The sequence below is a fragment of the Nicotiana tomentosiformis genome, chromosome 1, assembly GCF_000390325.3.
Source record: "Nicotiana tomentosiformis chromosome 1, ASM39032v3, whole genome shotgun sequence".
Taxonomy (NCBI): domain Eukaryota; kingdom Viridiplantae; phylum Streptophyta; class Magnoliopsida; order Solanales; family Solanaceae; genus Nicotiana; species Nicotiana tomentosiformis.
The window spans coordinates 4581251-4599186 of NC_090812.1; the positions used below are offsets into that span (position 1 = coordinate 4581251).

Sequence of the window (17936 nt, forward strand, 5' to 3'; positions counted from 1 at the left end):
TTCACTGTTGGAAACTTTGATTTAGATTGGTAGGATTCTGTCAAATCTTTCCTAATTTAGAAATTGCACTCAATCAACATAGTTTTCACTCATTCCTTCTCAACCGCCTCTTTTCTAGTCACTTTTGATCAAATATTTCTTGTGATTTTCTATTTTCTTATGAGAAATGGTTTGCTTCATTTGAGCCGTCGTTGCTTAATGCATGCAGGGGGGCTGGGGCTTTTCCCCCACGACTTCCAATGTATTGCGTCCAAGATCAGAACGAGCTTGCCGGCGGACCACTGCCATCCCATTCTTGAACCTCTAAGCGCTCGTGACTATCCGATGATAGTCACTTCACTTTCCTTTTAAACTGAAAAAGGAAAACAGAAAGATTGAGCATAAAAAAAATATAGAGAATGAGCTATTACGAGCAAACAATGGAAATTCAATAATAAGAGTCTAATCTTCTCGCTTAAGAATATGCGATTCCTCCAGAGTGAAGTTGTTGGTGGGAAGAGAAGATGAGGAAGCTAGTTTAATTGAGGAAGCCACTTTCTTTAATGTATACTAGCTGGTCTACAAAAGCATGATGCATGATGCTTCTCCTTTTTTTAGTCCACTCTCCCTTAGAAAACGGAGCTGCTTGAAAGCAGATTTCGAAATTACATAGGTGAATGTAGAGATCACCGGTGTCCTACTCGAGACGAAGTACTTGTTGTGCCCAAACCAAAAGGGATGAGGGAAAAAAGCTCGAGAAAGCATCCTTGGAAGGGTGAATATCTAAAGAGGTGTTAGCGAGGAGCCCATACCTCTCGTTCGTACAGAAGACATAAGGGGAATACACGACGGACGGAAAGCAGGGAAACATCCTTTTTCTTTCTTCTCTCCACAGAGGAAGGAAAGCACCGCCAAGCCAACAAGAAAGCAGAAACTGCAGGAGATAAGACTAAGGGCCTTGTGTGCCCTGCAAGAGATTACCGGGGGTCTCAGTACCAAGGGGGCACGGGAACAAGAAACTCCAGTAAATAAAAGAAAGAAAATAGGAGTCCTCTCAATAGCCGAGGGCCCACTTCCCTATATGCGCTTACGAAAGGGGTTAAGCTTGATTCTCATAGATTAGACAATACACATGTGCAAATAAGAAAATCAAACTATTTTCTTATTGATACTATATATATATCTTTTCCCTAATAGATCCACCTTTCTTCAAAATAAAGATATAGCAACTAAAAGAAAGCTAAATCGAATCGGAACAGGATAAAGAACGCACGAAGGATCAGAGAGAAAGAGGATTCTAAAAGCGAAAAGCCTAGAAGACTAGATTGTTAGACTCGAAGGTAGCAGTAAGATCTCTGTCTCTAGAGAAGGCATGAGGGTTTTCTAAAAGTCTCCTCTCATTACTTATGGATAAAGCTCTTAAGCTTAAGCTTTTGCGAACTGAAAGATCTTCCCATTCTAAATAAGAATAAGAGTCTTTCAACTAGATGTGCTCCTTTGGCTGGGTTTGAGAGAGAGAGCATGAGATAGTTGGTCTAATAACTAGTCCAACTTCCTTGTATCTGAAAGCGATGACAGGATGTTAGGTCTAGTAAGGAGACTTTTTGGATAATTTACTTCCACGAATAGACTGTTAGGCTAAGAAGAATAGGTTGGGATTGATCCCACCTTTGAAAGAGTGGTTTTTTTTCTGTCAATACATCTTATTGAGTTATCAAGATGAACTGCCTTCTATAAGGAGCTTGAATCGTTCGTTTACTCTAAGTCTTATTACCGATGCGATGGATTGCTATTTGAAAACACTTTCAATACAAAAAGAGCTCCTTCCAGCTATATAGTTGGACAATCTTAGTTTAGTTTGAGAAGTCAAGGAGGCATGAAGAGCTAACAAAGAGTCTTTATATTTGACCGTCCGAAATTAAGTGGGAGATTGAATTGAAAAGGCCCCTTACTATAGATAGGGTGTTAGCGCTGTTTTTTTGAAATAAGGACGTTTAGATTTGACTAATAAGATAGAAAGGGGCAAGCCAAAACCCACTCTACTAAGTTCGGCTTTCGGGGCTACCTACTTTAGGGCTTATGTAATATATAAAGAAGAACCCTCTTAGGCCTTTTTGTGTAAGGGCTGCTCGCCTTTTGAATAGAAGGAAGTGGGAGAGCAAAGGTTATTTCGGTAAACCGATGCATGAGCTGAGGCTCCCATGTCCCGCCGACCCTCCGAAAAAGTAAGGGCTCATAGGGACTCAGAAGAAAGCAGAGTAAAAGGCGGGTAAAACTCACATAAGCAGAGGGGGAGACACATTCATGAAAAGCGACAAGCCCTGTCGTGGGGGACTGACCAACTATGAATAGATCTTACTTATGCTTATGGGTAAGAACATATATTATTCCGTATTGTGGGTCTATTTGTTACAAAAGGCGAACATCCCCTTTCCAAAACATTAACATAGGTCCTCAGGAAGACATCGAAAAGGGGGCGAAAAGAGTCTATTTACCTTTACAATATTTCGGAATGTATCATGGCTCTATCTATTCATAAAATAAAAGAGTTCTGCATCTCGGGTGAACAAATAGGCATGGGGAAGAGTGGGGGGGGGGGGGGGGCTACGATCCCTCTCTCGTTGTTGTTCCCGGACTGCCCATCTCTTCCTTCCCCTTTGCCCGGCCCGGTGAGATCAGATTTTTAGAACGAAGTGAAGTGATAGGAAGAGAAGACTGTTAGCGGGAAATCCCTATTCATGAAAGCCCCTTGTAAAGGGGAAAAAAAAGTGTGCTCATGTGCACCAATTGAAGAAATGAGCTTTGGAAGCTTACCTTATTATTATATTAAAAGGGGAAAGGGTGGAAAACCTATCTGACTAATAAAAAGAAAGGGGCAAGCCAAAACCTACTCCTAACAAGTTGCTGGATCGAAGTAGTACATTATACATCTGCCCGCCAGCAGCGGAGGGGGTTCGATTCCCATTATACGCGATGTGGCAAAAAAGACTGATTCAACGAGATATGCCTTGCCTGCATTAAGATTTAAAACTTGTCGTCTACTTTCAGGAAATGTTTGGAACATAGAACTTACAATAATACAACGCCGTATTCTCCGAAGATCGAGGACCAAGAAGATATCTATTAAGAGAAAGATTTATTCTAGAGAAAATCTTAACAGTTACATCCAATCACAAACTACACAAAAGTTGTCCCTTTTTATGGAGATTTACCCATCACAGAGATGCACAGAGGAAGAGAACGAACTAAATATATCCCTTTTCTACTCAATCCAGAAACAAGATCGGACGTTATCCCGGTTCGTCTCCATTTTTGTGAAACTATTCTTCAAGCAAGGCAATCGATAAGTCATTGAAGGGTTTGTGTGAATAATGGAATGGTTAAAATTACTCATTTTAAACTCTCCCACGGTGATATAATATCTTTTCAAGAAAATGATGCGAGAAAGATTCCCTCTCTATCTCTTTCGATCTATCAGAACAGATCAGGCTATCTATCAATCGATTTGAAAATAGCACGCTCATCTTGCTTTTCATTCATTTTCGCCACAAAAACATAGCCGCCATAATAAGAAGCAGGCGAAGCATCTAGAAGTACTCATTTCTTGCCCTTGAATTATTATTCATGAATGAATTGGGAAAGCCAACAGAAAGATTCGATTATGACTTCGTAGAGCCGGTGCTGCTGTTCCCTACGCATAGGGCCGTCCCCCACTCCCGTACCGGGGCGCTAATGGGCTTTTGTTTTTGGAACAGACGACAGTGTTTTGCTGACGCATCGAATCAAGCTTTTATTGCGACATGCTATACTTTCTCCCCCATTGCTAGTAGGTTGATGGGTCGTGTGCCCGGCACATGTTTTGGCCTTGTGTGTCCATAACTCAAAATAGGTGACCTAATGGCCGCCGCCCGACTAAACATACCAATAGTCACCAGATTCATATGAGCTACTGAGGAGTAAGCAATGATCTTCTTAAGATCGATCTGCCTTAAATTGGCCGAGGAAGTATATATTATAGCAATCGCGCTTAAAGTATAAATGAAAGGAGTGGAACAAAGTGTCGCTTCGGGAAACATGTGTATTGAAAATCTTAAAAACCTGTAGGTTCCCAATTTTAAAGCAATTCCTGCCAAGATGACGGATCCTGCCGTAGGTGCCTCTACATGAGCTTCGAGTAACCAAATATGAACTGGTACAATAGGCACTTTGACGGCAAAAGAAGCAATCCATAGAAAGATTTGGCGCCGCTCACTAAATTCTGTGATTAATGAGATTTGTAAATCGGTTATTCCTGTTTGGAGAAGAATCAACAGAATAGCTAATAGCATAAAAATAGATCCAAGTAAAGTATAAAGGAACAACTGATATGCCAACATAGACCCCATAGTGGTTTCAGTGAGTGATAGGTATAGTAATAAAGGCTTCCTAGCATTGTAGGCACAAGAATGGAGTCCTTTATTTTGTCAAAAGCTTTCTGGCGGGCTTCATCCCATTTTCCTGCTAAATTTTGATTTAGAAATTTGTGTATCGGCTCGCAAGTGGTTATACAAGAGAAAGTCAAAGTCTGATGGGACTATTGATCGCTACAAGGCTCGCGTGGTAGCCAAAGGCTACAACCAGCAATAGGGCATAAACTATGATGAGACATTCTGTCCAGTTATCAAGATGGCATCAAGGGCGATTAGGTGTGACTTGCTTGATAAGGGAAAGAGAAGACATCCCTCAAAGCCCCATTAACGCAAAACAAGTCGATTCCTACGTTTTTAAATTACCAGAAGCTCTTAGCTACTCAGCTATACTATAGGCTCTAAAGGCATTACTTGACTAAAAGAGTGCTTATATTATAGGGGCTTCCCTTTCCAACATCTAACTTATATACAGGTCAACATCGACTTAAGAAGCACGAAAAACAAAAGTAGCTACCTCGGGAGAGGGATGAGAGTAGTATTTTTCCAATAGGCTAGCTGCCTATTGCAGTTCCTGACCTGAAAGGACACCAGCAAGCTGCTACTGAATGTGAACAAAGTCAAGGAGATGGAATCAACTCAATAGAATTAGGTTTTTTTATGACTGCTGAAGTGACCGAACGAAATGTTGGATTGATTCAATGCCGAATCCCAGATCTCCATAGACGACTAATGGTAGGGGGTGCATTTTTCGGAAAGAAAGATACTGGAAAAAGGATGTTAATCAAGAACCGATGTCTCATGTCGACCTCGTCTACAGTTGCTACTACACTGTTACATCCGGATAAAAGTGACCCGTACTGGTGGAATAATTGCAATGCGACTATACCGCCTGCTGATAAAGGGAAGACAATATACCAAGCTTGTCCTAGCAGTCAGGTTTGGTCCTCCGGGCAGCAACCCGGCCGGTATACACCCCACAGAGGAAATTGGGCTGTGAGGTGAGTAACTATATTCAACAATCATTTGCCAACATCGTTCCTAATCCATACTAATTAAAGGGGGATGTGTTCAGTCCCAAGCATCTTCGTCAATGTCTACCGGAGGAGTCTGAAATCAAAAATGTGTAACTGCATGGGCATTGAGTGTTCCGCTGCTTGAGGAAGTATGTGAGAGGATCGATGTTGAGCAGAAGTGGGGTTAAAGCAGCCAACAATGCATCCCCCTTTACTTAGTAGGGCTTGAAAGGCTGGACAATTTTTTTTCCTTTCCTGTCCATTATTTTCAATCCAAGCCGAAATAGGAAAAGCCGCAAGTACCACTAGGCCCGGTCATCGGTTGAACGTCAGTAGGGTCCGATATTCATTCCTTACTCAAATAGGAAGGTGGCAGTCTCAATCTAGCGGCGTGGTCCAGAACAAGCCTTTGCTGATCCATGGGGTTTTTGTTTTGGTTACAAGAAGTGCTTCTTTGCTCGCTTGCAGCGCCTCGACTCGAGTTTCCGCTGTAGGATTAAGTGAGGTGACGAGAGTTGAAGCCAAGGTTCCTTGCTATGCTCCATAGATGTTCGTACTATTATTGCGAATTTTGGGTGTGTTTGAATTCAGCCTCTCGTTAGGTCTTCACTGAAGGATTGTTCACCTTCTCAAGCCTCTCTACCATACCCTTAGAAAGTGACAACGGATGACTTCCATTACTAAATGGAAGAACTTTTCAAACTAGTTGATAGTTGTTCCCTGGTTGCACCCCACAATGGGTTCTAATTTACTAAATCATCCCCTCTTAGTCCAATCCAAGAGCAAACAAGGGATGCCTCATTAAGCAAGAACCTGAGCTAAGAGAAGGGCAATTCAATTAAAGTATAGAGAAAGCTCCAAGCAGCTACCATTGGTCAACCTTATTCAGGCACATCAATCAAAGATCTTGCTTACTGGATAACTTTCCTGGTGAAGGAGAGAAAGTTTGACAAGCTAAGAAAGTCTCATTGAAAGTAGGAACTCAGATTGTGACGACTATTTTCACTAGTTTCAAAGGCTTGATTGACTCTTGGGATTGAATCTGGCTAGGGGGTGCCCTCGTAAAGACTAAAACCTCGTTACGCTGAAAATAGTAGAGGTGCGGCAGCACTTTGGTAGTGAGTGGAAACTTACTTTCTGTCTGGTTAGTAGGTATTTCTTGCCTGCTAAGGGATTAGTCCAAGTTAGACCGAGAAGTAAGAGTTTGTAATTGAAGTCGGGGGGGGGGCTGTGAATAGAGAAGTTCTCTTCCCACGTAGCGCTAATAAGCAAGTTCCGACAGCCTATGATGAAATAACACAAAAAAGGGCTACGCGAATAATAGTGTTAGTAGTTCGTGAGGCTAATTTTGAGCTAGATAGTGGATTGATGTTCACTGTAGCATGATCTAACCTTGAAGGTTAAGTTAGTGTACCATGAACTCCATCCCACATATTTTGGATGTTGTGGTATCAGTTATCTAGCTACATTCTATTACCGGTTGATACCATTTTGGAAAACTTTTATTCCGATTACTGCTTGTTAAATTCCGTTAGGTTCTTTGTCAAATACTAACAGATTTGAATCCATATTCTTTTCTTTTGGGGTGTAACTTTGGTTGTTCTTTCCTTCGAGCTAAGATAGACCCTATCAAAAACTAGTTCCAGAAGCATCTTCCATTCATCTCGACCTAGACTGATCTTTGTTCTGATGATGATAAACCATCATCAATTTGTATAGTATATTTACCCCTAATCCCTCTTTTTATACCATTTTTTTCTTTCTAAAAAAAGGCCTAGAACTTGGCTCTCTTTACAGCCCCTAAAGGCATTAGGAAAAGATTTAATCAGCCAGCGTAATAACTTCAATCGATAGAAAAATCTATCAAGACCTAAAACAAAGAATACCATCTCCCAGAGAGTCTTTTTAATTTGTATATCTCGAGTTTAGAATTCTCCTCACGCTTTTTCCATCATAATTTTCTCTTCGAGAACACTCACCTCGTCGATTCTTCCCCTCGTTCCTTTTATCTTGGACATTGAGATATTTATACAAAGCATTCTTTTCTACCCTATGTAGGTGACACAAGCTACACAGTTGTAGACTTAAGACCTACGGATATTTCTTTGACGGGTGATCGGGTCTTAGAATCCTCAGGAAAGTGTAAGCACCTGTATACAATTTCTATTTTGCTTTATATATATAGATATGGCTTTATCTTGATGGAATATACCAAGCTAAATCTTCTTTTTAGAACCACAACTCAGTAAAGTAGGAGACAACTACTATTAGGCTCTGTCTTAAGGCATTGGCTCTCTAAAAAAAAGGATTTCCTATCGTTGCATGGGTTCCTTTTTGTATAAAACATATTGACTACAAATTGAACTAAAGAAAGAATGTTGACTTTTCGACAACCTGAAGACTGCAATCTCGACTTAGAATAATCAAACGCCCATCACGAGTCACATGGGCACCCACCAGGTAGAATAGTTGTGATATCCCCATCAAGATCTAACTCTAAGAGGATACTATTCATTTCTTCTTTACACTGCTGCTTGCTTTGGAGACTAAACAATGGAAATAATACGTAACAGTCAGCCAAGTAATGATAATAAGAAAGACTACAGTATAGCTGTTTAAATCCCCGGTCGAAATCATCCAACATAAAATTGTATAAGACCTTAGTGATTAACGCAGCGTGTGGGATCCCTACTTCCATAATAGAACACTTAATTCCATTTTGGTCATAAACTGGTATCTTTAAAAAGGATGAAACTAAGGATATTTAATTCCATTTTGGTCATAAACTGGTATCACGCACCAAGGGTGCCAGCTTTCGTAAAATTCTTTTATGAGGAATAGTACCTTGTGAGAGTTCTAGATTCAAGATGAAAATAGTTCTAATCTTCCCCACTACACCTAATTTGGCAAAGTACTCATGACGATCTTTGGGAAAACCACACGACTGCTCCTGAAAGATAGATGAACGCATAAAACAACTATTCAACATATGCGCCAGAGCGATTAAAATGAGAGCGTCCCACTGCCAGAAGGTCCAATTAAGGCAATTGATGTATCATCCTCTACCTCTATATCAATTTCAGAGCTTCTGTTTTCGAGGTAAGCTTGATACATGAAATCCATGTTATGGCCAAAGAAATAACTATTTAGCCATGGATGCAAAAAGACTTAGAGAGTGAAATAGGTTTTGATATTCCTTCTCGAGCTTCTATTTCTTCCGTTAAAGGAGATTCGAGAAAAGATGGAATAGGAAGACGTGTTTCCAGAACGAACAAGATACGAGAGATAATAACAGAATCAGTACGAGCCTGTGGCGAATAACCGGGGAATACTCTCTCATAGTCGGGTGACCTATTAAACACATGGGGCCCAAGACATATACCACATAAATCTAATGTAAAGTCCATTGGACTCCCATAATTATTTAAAAGGATCATTATTGAAAGGCCCCAGATCCAGATAGTATAAAACTGAAAAAAATACAACTTTTATGAATTAGAAAAATGAGGGGATAAAAAATTCCGTAAGTTTTCTTATTCACAATGGCTGTATCCAGACACCAGGCAGACCGAAAATAAGGCCAAGTAATACCAACATAAAAAAAATCACTATAAGAATTAGAAATATAGAATATAGGAAAGGGTCCATTATTTGATTTTCCAGTTCTTCTTGTGAAAGGCATACTGGCGATACAACAGTTAGACTTATCCCGTCCCAACATAGAGCTAGCTTATGACGAACTCTCCAATCAAAACATAGTTTAATAATAAGAATTAGATGCATTAAGGAAATATATATATTTACTCCTCCCCAAAAACTACGGATTATAAAACATAGAGCATTCTGAAGGGTTTCATTAGAGAGTAGGGTATAGAGAAATGAGAAAAGTACCGAGCACCTTTGTCTAAGTACGAGTATGAGTTGGGTAAGGCTTTGGATCATAATGAAATTCTTTCTTTTTTTCCCTCCTCTTCGTGTTCTATTGATCAGAAGCATCCAGCAGCACCACGCCAGTAGAAAGAGTGTTGCTACTAAGCTAAGCTGCTATTGGGGAACTCGGTATAAGCGATTTTTCGCTTCCGCCTTTCTAGGCTTCACAATAGCTCCCCCTTTTCTTTTCCAATTCCTTCTTTTCATTCTACTTAGGTGGAGCAATCCGAACTCTTGACATAATATAAAAGAGGACCACAGGCCTGTGTAAATATCTCAACGAACTCATGTGGACACTTCTCAGCCCGAGGACAATCTCTCAAATACACATGTTGATGTTGTTGACCCATTTTTCTTTTCTTTCCTGATTCCTCTCAATTAAATTTTTCATATTGCACTAAGTTACTTATGAATGTATGCATGCGGTCCGGGAACACTTTGGGGTAAACACCCATCCAAACAAGTAGGGTCAATAGTTCAGCATTTAGGCCGTAACATTTACCAACAAATAAATATTTAATCCAACAAGTGCTCTCCGAACCAAGCTAGATAGTCTCCTATCACTAGGCTCACCAACCAACCTGGACTTTTTTTTATTTTATTATTCCTACCTGATATCAAAACAAACCATAAGGATTGTGTCCAGCCATGAGTTCCCCTATGACATAAGCGCTCATGGGTGGGGTAGGCCATTCCATCAAATCTTTGAGAAGGGGCCCAATCTCGTATTTGATGGTCGGCGTGGCAATAGGCTTCGTTTCTACGACTGCCTTCCCAGCCGTTGAAAGACTGAGCGAGAACGGTAAGGGCGCACAAACAAAGAATGTTGTTGTGCGGGGATACGATTCGCCAAGCTGGGGCAAAGAAAGCCGTCCGACCCTATCGAAGTACCAAAGGCTTTCGAGGCTTACACCTCCCTATTACAAGACCTAAAAAAAGGCTTTCATTAGCGCCCTTAGAATCTAATTTGAAGTGCCAGTAGTTGGAGTTATGGCCACACCAACCCTTTCGTTCTTATCGCTCCGGATTTCGATCTATATGACCTCCGGACTGTACAAAGTAAACCTCTTCTGTAGAAGCAGGTAGTAACCTAACCTTTAAGAATTTGTTCAAGGGGGGACCCTCTGATCTATCAATGGAAAGGTCTCCATGTGTAGCATGATAAGGAATCCTAGAAAAGATCGATTGAGACTCCATCCACGGTCCCACGAAGATCTCTACATACTTGTCCAGGACAAGTGAGATCTTCGGTGCCCCACACACTTCAAATCCTAACTCCGCCTCTGATAACATGACCACAATAAGTCAATTATCTAAGATAATAGCTCAAACCATATTATTTTCAGTCAAACTCGACCCTTATTGTGATATGTGGAAGATTTATAGATGTTTGCAGATGTATATGTAGATCCAGATGTTCAACATTCACTAGTTAAAAAGAAAACAAATTGAAAACATGCAGGAAAATAACATCATAAACTCATAGCTTCGACATTCATCTTTTAATAATCAGAAATCTACATTAGAAAGTTCAAAAAAGTTACCTAAAAATCGCAAATCAAAGATAAAGCAACAATGATGAACTCAAGGTTTCACCAAACCTTTTAAATTTAATTATACAAGAATAGCAACAACAGCAAACCAATAACAACTTCAACAATTGAACCCAGAAACTAACAAGTTTAAGATTGCCTAAAAGATCTCTTTTTTTCCTTCAAAGTTTTTACACTCTAAGAATCACTCCCAAGCTCACAATCTTCAGCTTACTATTAGATGTTCAGTTGATATTTTACTCTCTCTCATATGTGTAAAAAGATGTGTGTCCATAGTGAGGAAAGAAACTCTTCTTTATATAGGAGGAGAAAGGACCATATGACAGATTTTTGTTTATAATGATAACTCTTTGATAGAACATCTGTCCAAAACCAAAAATCTACCCAAGAAACAGTTTTCCCTCACCAAATCTGAACAGTCTTTTGGAGTATTATACTCCAAAATAGTCCTCAACAGTAAAAGCAACCAAACACGGACCCTACACTCAGCTACTCTCCCTTTCTTCCCCTTTCCTCTCATTTAGCTCAAATATTCACAGCCTAAAACAACCAAGACAGTCCCTATGATAAACTACTACTAATCTGAATTCGGAATGTAACAACTTGGCTATCAAACCAACCAAACAAGCTTATAAACTAACTAACTAACATGCCTCTTAAAATACTTAAACCAAAACAACATCAACACATAAACTAATTAAAATCAAACAAATAAACAATAGCAGTGATTGACCAAGCTAGTAAAAAGGAACGAAATAATATAGCTAACTCGATTAATATAAACTACCAACTATCCGAAACTAATTAATCACTCTCATAGCACAACGGACAGTCATAGAGACATAAACAAGAAACAAAGCAAAACTTTAAAACTAAACTAATTACTGAAATCAGGGAAAAAAGATTTTTATCAAAGACAACAACTATATAAATGAAGAGAATGAAAGAAAATAGTTTTGGAAAATTTTTTGTGTGTTTATTTCTCTGTGCAGTGTATCATATAAATACAAAAGAACAGAATCTAGTCTAAATAAACTTTGCTAGCTGGCAGTATTTTACTATTCTACTCCTAACAACTATTGTAACTAACTAAGAAATATTTACAAAAGAATAATTTTATCTACTATGCAGAGTATTTTTGTTGTATATTTTGGGTCCTTCTATAATTGGTCAATAAAAACAGCTGAAGCTTTAAGGCCCAATTGTTGAAATCTAAATCCAAAGTAAAACGAGCCCAATCACCGTAAAACCTAACCGCCTTTGTCTCTTTTGTCTCTCTGCATACCACCATCAGAAAGTTTGAGAAGACTACCATTTTCATTTCTAAGACCAGCACACACACCCCTCAAGTTGGAGGGGGATGAAAGGACACCCAACTTGCCCAAAAGATTGTGATGAACCGGCCTTGTGAGAGACTTTGTGAATAGATCTGCGAGCTGAGAAGAGGAGCGAACATAGGAGAGGGAAATCGGCCCAGCAAGGAACTGATGTCTAACAAAATAGCAGTCTTGTTCTATATGCTTCGTTCTTTCATGAAAAATAGGGTTTTTCGCGATATGAATTGCTGTCTGACTGTCTGAATGAAAAGAAACAGGAAGGAAAATTGCAATAGAAAGATAAACAAACATGCGTACCAACCAAGTGAGCTTAACTACAACCCATCGCATTGAGCAGTATTCAGCCTCTGCAAAGCTTAGAGAAATAGACGAATGCTTTTTGGATTTCCACGAAATTGGAGATGAGCCAAGAGAAATGTAGAAACTATTGATGGATCGGCGCGAATCTGGACAAGTGGCCCAATCGGAATCATGAAATACAAGGAGTTGATATGAAGGAGATAAAGACATGAAGAGGTCAAGTCCAAGATCCTTTAATAAGCAGCGGAGAACACGAAGTGCATAATTGAGATGGGGCTGTTGAGGATCCTGCATATATCGGCTAAGGTGTTGTACGGTGAAAGACAGATTCAGCCTTGTATGTGTTAAATAGTTCAGCTTGCCCAACAAATGACAATACAAGGTCGGGTTTGAAATGGGAGCACCAGTCTTAGCTAAGAGGCGAACAGAAGGATCAAGAGGACAGGAAACATGTGTCTTGTGGAAAGAATCAAATTCGTGCAGTAAATCAAGGGTGAACTTCCTCTGAGATAGAATCAAACCATAAGGTTCACGGAGAACTTCCATGCCCAAAAAATAATGTAAGCTTCCAAGGTCCTTGATTCTAAATTCTTGATGTAGAAAATCCTTTAATGCAGTTAATTCCTTTGCATCATTACATATTGATATTATGTCATCGACAACACTGCGGCAATAGAGATAGAAAAATCTGTCTTTTAAAAAATTAAAGAATAATTATTCAATGAATATGTACACCCCTTAAAATTAAGAGCAATATTGATCTTAGAGTACCATTGACTAGAAGCTTGACGAAGACCATAAATGAACTTTTTCAACTTACAAACATGGTTAGGAGAAGGTGGTGTAAAGCCAACTAGGAATTTCATATAGACTTCCTCGTTTAAATCACCATGTAAGAATGCATTGTTCACATCCAATTGATAAAGTCCCCAACTTTTCTTAACTGCTATGGCTAGGATGCATCTGATGGTGGTCATCTTGACCACCGGAGAAAAAGTTTTATTGAAATCTATTCCCTTTCTGTATATCTCCTCTTATCACCAACATTTTCTTTTATCCTTTCTACACTACCATCTGAATGTTGCTTTACCTTGTAGACCCATTTACAAGGTAGACCCTTTCTACCTGGGGGTAATTCCATGACCTCCCAAGTTCTGTTGAGCTCAAGAGCTGTAATTTCCTATTCCATGGCTTCTTGCCAGCTTGGGTGATGTGTATCCTGTGAATAACTAATAAGTTCATGCATATTAGACAAAGAATTAAACATATATTGATTAGTGGTGAGTAGGTTACTAAAAGACGAAGATGTAGGAGAGACATATGCAAGAAAACTGGCATTACTTACATCTAAGAGTTGAAAAATATTACAAATGTAATCTTTAAGGTATATAGAAGGATTGTGAGGTCTAGTAGACTTTCTAATGAGGGTATCCAGTATAGATGGAGAAACAGGAGAGGAGAGTGAGGAAAAAGGTACACTAGAAGTGGGTAATGGACTGGTAGGAAAGAAAGTTACACTAGGGAAAGAAGTCTGTGGTGAGAGGAGAAGAGAGGGAGAAACATCAGTAGTAGAGGAAGGGGTAGTATTAGAATGTTGGTTGTCTGGTGAACACAAATGTGATGAAGAATCTGAGTTTAAGGGAATGGAATTGTGAAATGTAACAACAAGCAAATAAGAAGTCCTGTACAATCAGATTTGATAGAAACAAAGGGAAATAATTCCTCATGGAATACTACATCTCTAGATATGAAGACCTTTAGTGTCTTAAGATCAACAACTTTATAGACTTTTTTACCATGTGGATAACCTAAAAACACACAAGGAACAACCCGTGAGTCAAATTCGGTTATATGTCTTGAAAGAATAGAGGCAAAACATAAACATCCAAAGCATTTTAAAGCAGAATAATTAGGTTTGGCTTGAAAGAGGACTTCATTAGGAGTCTTGAAATTTAACACTCTAGAAGGGAATATATTGATCAAGTAGGTGGATGTGAGTAGGCATTCCCCCATAATGACATAGGCAAATGAGATTGAAACAACAAGGCTCTAGATGTCTCTAGCAAGTGTCTATGCTTTCTCTCCGCAACTCCATAATTCCCTGGTTTGAGACACAATTCTAGTTGTGGAGTTGAGACACAACTGGTTTGATGTATAATTCCCTGTGATTGAAAGAATTCTGTTTGAACATTACCAGACCCCGATTCAGAAGCATTATCTGATCTTATTATCTTAACTTTTGTATGAAATTACCTTTCTACCATGGCCAAATAAGATTATATGACAATGAAAGCATTTAATTTGGTACTTAGTAAGTAAATCCATGTACCTCTATTGTAGTCATCAACTATGGTGAGGAAATATTTATAACCATCATAGGTGAGATTCTTGTAAAGTCCCCAAGTATTCAACATGGATTAGTTCAAAAACCTTTTTAGTTGATATAGAGCTTGAAGGGAAAGTAAGCTTGGATTGTATAGCCATAGGACAAATAAGACAAGGAATAGAATAATTGAATCATGAGGGAACAAAAATATCAAAATATTTCTTCATATTGCTCAAAGGCATGTGGCCTATCCTATAATGCTACAGCTTTTATTTTACATTGGAATCAGAAAAATCAAAACATGAATTAAAAACATGAACAAAACTAAATTTCTACCTAGATACAAAGGTACTAGACTTAGGGTAACTTTGAAAAAACTGGAGATGCTAGTCTTGACTTGAGGATATATAGGCCTCATTTCTCCTTACCAATCTCCATAGGGCTCTTCAGTGAAGGGCCCTACAACAGAAAATAAGAATTAGGAGTGAAAAGAACATACTGTTAAAGTTGTCTGTACAACTTGTGCACATATAACAAATTGAATCTAAAGAAAGGCACATACAGTACATTGTGCAAAACTAGATTTGGTAATAATGCAACAGAACCTGAATGAGTAACTTTTACTTTATGGGAATTAGGCAAATTGACCATGACAGGTTTAGGCAAAGCTTTGTAGTTGATAAAGAAGTTTTTGTTAAAAGTCATATGCTCAGTTTCTCCACTATCTAATATCCATGAATCACTATCAATTTGAATAAAATTGGAAAAATATTTGAAAAACTTGGCTATACCAGCACAACTCAAATTTGCAGAAGCATAAGAGGTTCTTGCACCCTGCTGGCCCATGTTAACCTATTGTAGAAACTGCAACAGTTGTGTCATATTTTCCTGAGTAAGTGATTTAACTCCTAGTATATTAGCATTTACCTGGTTTCCCTTTTCATTTGTGTTAAACACATCATTTGCTTGCACATTGCCCTGAAATTTCCTCTGCTTTGTGAATTTAAAATCTGGAGGAAAACCATGAATCCTATAATACTTATCAATACTATGGTCAGGCTTCTTGCAGTAAGCACAAATTCTAGCATTTTTTTTAATTAAAGTCAAAATTGTATTAATAAAAAATATATTTGTACAATCCCAAGTAGTTGCTGACCAACTACTATCTAGAATATAAGTCTAGTCCTAGATTACATATTTTATCCAAGCCTACTACAAGTCCAGAAATTGCTTATAAAACTGGAAACATAAGATGTACAGATAATTACATACAAAAGAACTAATCAAATCTATCTAAGCTGTGTAATGTCACCTCGCCATGTCTTCTTTACAGCCATTCGACATGCCCAGCTAAGCTCTTATTCCTAGCTAGTTATGTTCCTTTTTCATGCCTAATAACACTAGTAGTCTGCTCCATACTCTTCTTGTTACTGAGCATTCAAATAATAGATGCTCAAGTGCTTCTGTAGTTGCTTTGTAGAAAGCACAATTCTGAGGCACTTGCACTCCTATTTTATATAGTCTATCCACTATTGCTAGTCTTTCATGTGCAGCCAACCATATGATGAATTTGAATCTGGGGTAGATGCTTGACTGTAAGACTATGCTCTTCCAAGGGACCTTTTGATACTGGGCCATCAGCATGAGGTAAGCCTTCTTAATCGAAAATTGCTCGTGCACCTGCAATATCTTCAATTTATCAATCAAAGAGCCCTGCATGGATTGACTCTGCAGGGTCTCTCTAGTCTCTAAGATTTTCTTGATCACCCAAGCTGCAGCCTTCGGTGTAGGTATGTGCTCCAAATTTTACTTTTTGATGTAGTAGTTATGCATCCATTTTATCCACAAGCAGTCTTTTTCCATTGCAACAACCTGTAATTATTTCATTACAGCAGCTTTGTTCCAAGTGTACAGGTTTATGACATTTAGTCCACCTGAAGTTTGGGGCATACAAACTTTTTCCCAGGATACCACTACTTTCTTTGTGATGGATACCTCTCCAGTCCATAAGAATTATTTGCACATTGTTTCAATCATCTTCATAACCTTTTTGGGAAGGAGAAATATTTGTGCCCAATAAGTTTGAATATCAAACAACATTGATTTGATCAGTTGTAGTCTGCCAGAGTAAGAAAGCAACATTGCAGACTATCAACTGATTCTTGCTGTGTTTTTCTCAATTAGAGGTAGGCATTGATGAGAGGTTAATTTTTTAGAGGACAGTTGTACTCCCAAATTCTAGCATTCTTTCTAGGATTAAAACCACTCTTATGTCCCTTGTTCTCATTGAATCTTCTTTCATTTCCCTATAGGTTTGTAGCAAGGAAAGATCCAGAATCTCCTCGATACGATGGAGTATCATGGATATCCCTTTGTTTCTCATCCTGTATCACAAGTGAATAAGCCTGTCCAATGGAAGGTAAGGGTGAAGGCAATAGTATATTAATCCTAACACCTATGAATGTGTCATTTAAACCCATCAAAAATTGTAGCAACCTTTCATATTGATGTGCCTTGAAGTTCTTCACCTTGGCACCACAGTCACATTCACAAACACATGCATAAAACATATTCAAAGTATCAAGCTCATCCCATAGGCTTTTCATCTTAGTAAATTAGTTTGATATACTAGAATTACCTTGCACCACAACACTAAGTTCCTTTTATAACTAAAATAACGTAGCACCATTTGTTTGTATTAATCTGTCCTCTAAGTCACTCCATAAGTCCTTCGCACTTTGAGAGTAAAGCACACTCTCAACTATCTCCTTGGATAGAGAATTGAGTAGCCATGACAGTACCATGTCATTACACCTAGCCCAGGTCTTTTGAAGTCCAAAATCAACTTGTGGAGTAGTAAGAGTTCTATCAATGAGAACTAACTTATTCTTTGTAGATAAAGCAATTACTACAGCTCTTCTCCATCCACTGTAGCTTCTTCTATCAAACACTGTGGAAACAAGATTCATCCCTGAATAATCCGAAGGATGAAACTAGTAAGGATGTGATGAATCAACCACTCCACTCATAACTGAAGTTGCAGGCATAGTATGATTGTCTGTGGAAGTGGATAACGCAAGTGAATCTAG

General features: G+C 38.7%; 1 protein-coding gene across 3 annotated transcripts in view; it reads left to right on the plus strand.

The window, feature by feature from the left end:
* Positions 1-17936, plus strand: part of LOC104102294 (chaperone protein dnaJ 1, mitochondrial) — a 115187-nt gene that overhangs the window by 51615 nt on the left and 45636 nt on the right. The window contains exon 19 of one of the 3 annotated variants that reach the window (XM_070176574.1): positions 16401-16503. The exons of the other annotated variants lie outside the window; for them this stretch is intronic. Within the exon in view, the coding sequence (XP_070032675.1) occupies positions 16401-16440 (40 nt within the window). The 3' untranslated portion in view covers positions 16441-16503. Of the gene's footprint in view, positions 1-16400; positions 16504-17936 lie in introns of those variants that run through there. 3 annotated transcript variants of the gene reach the window in all.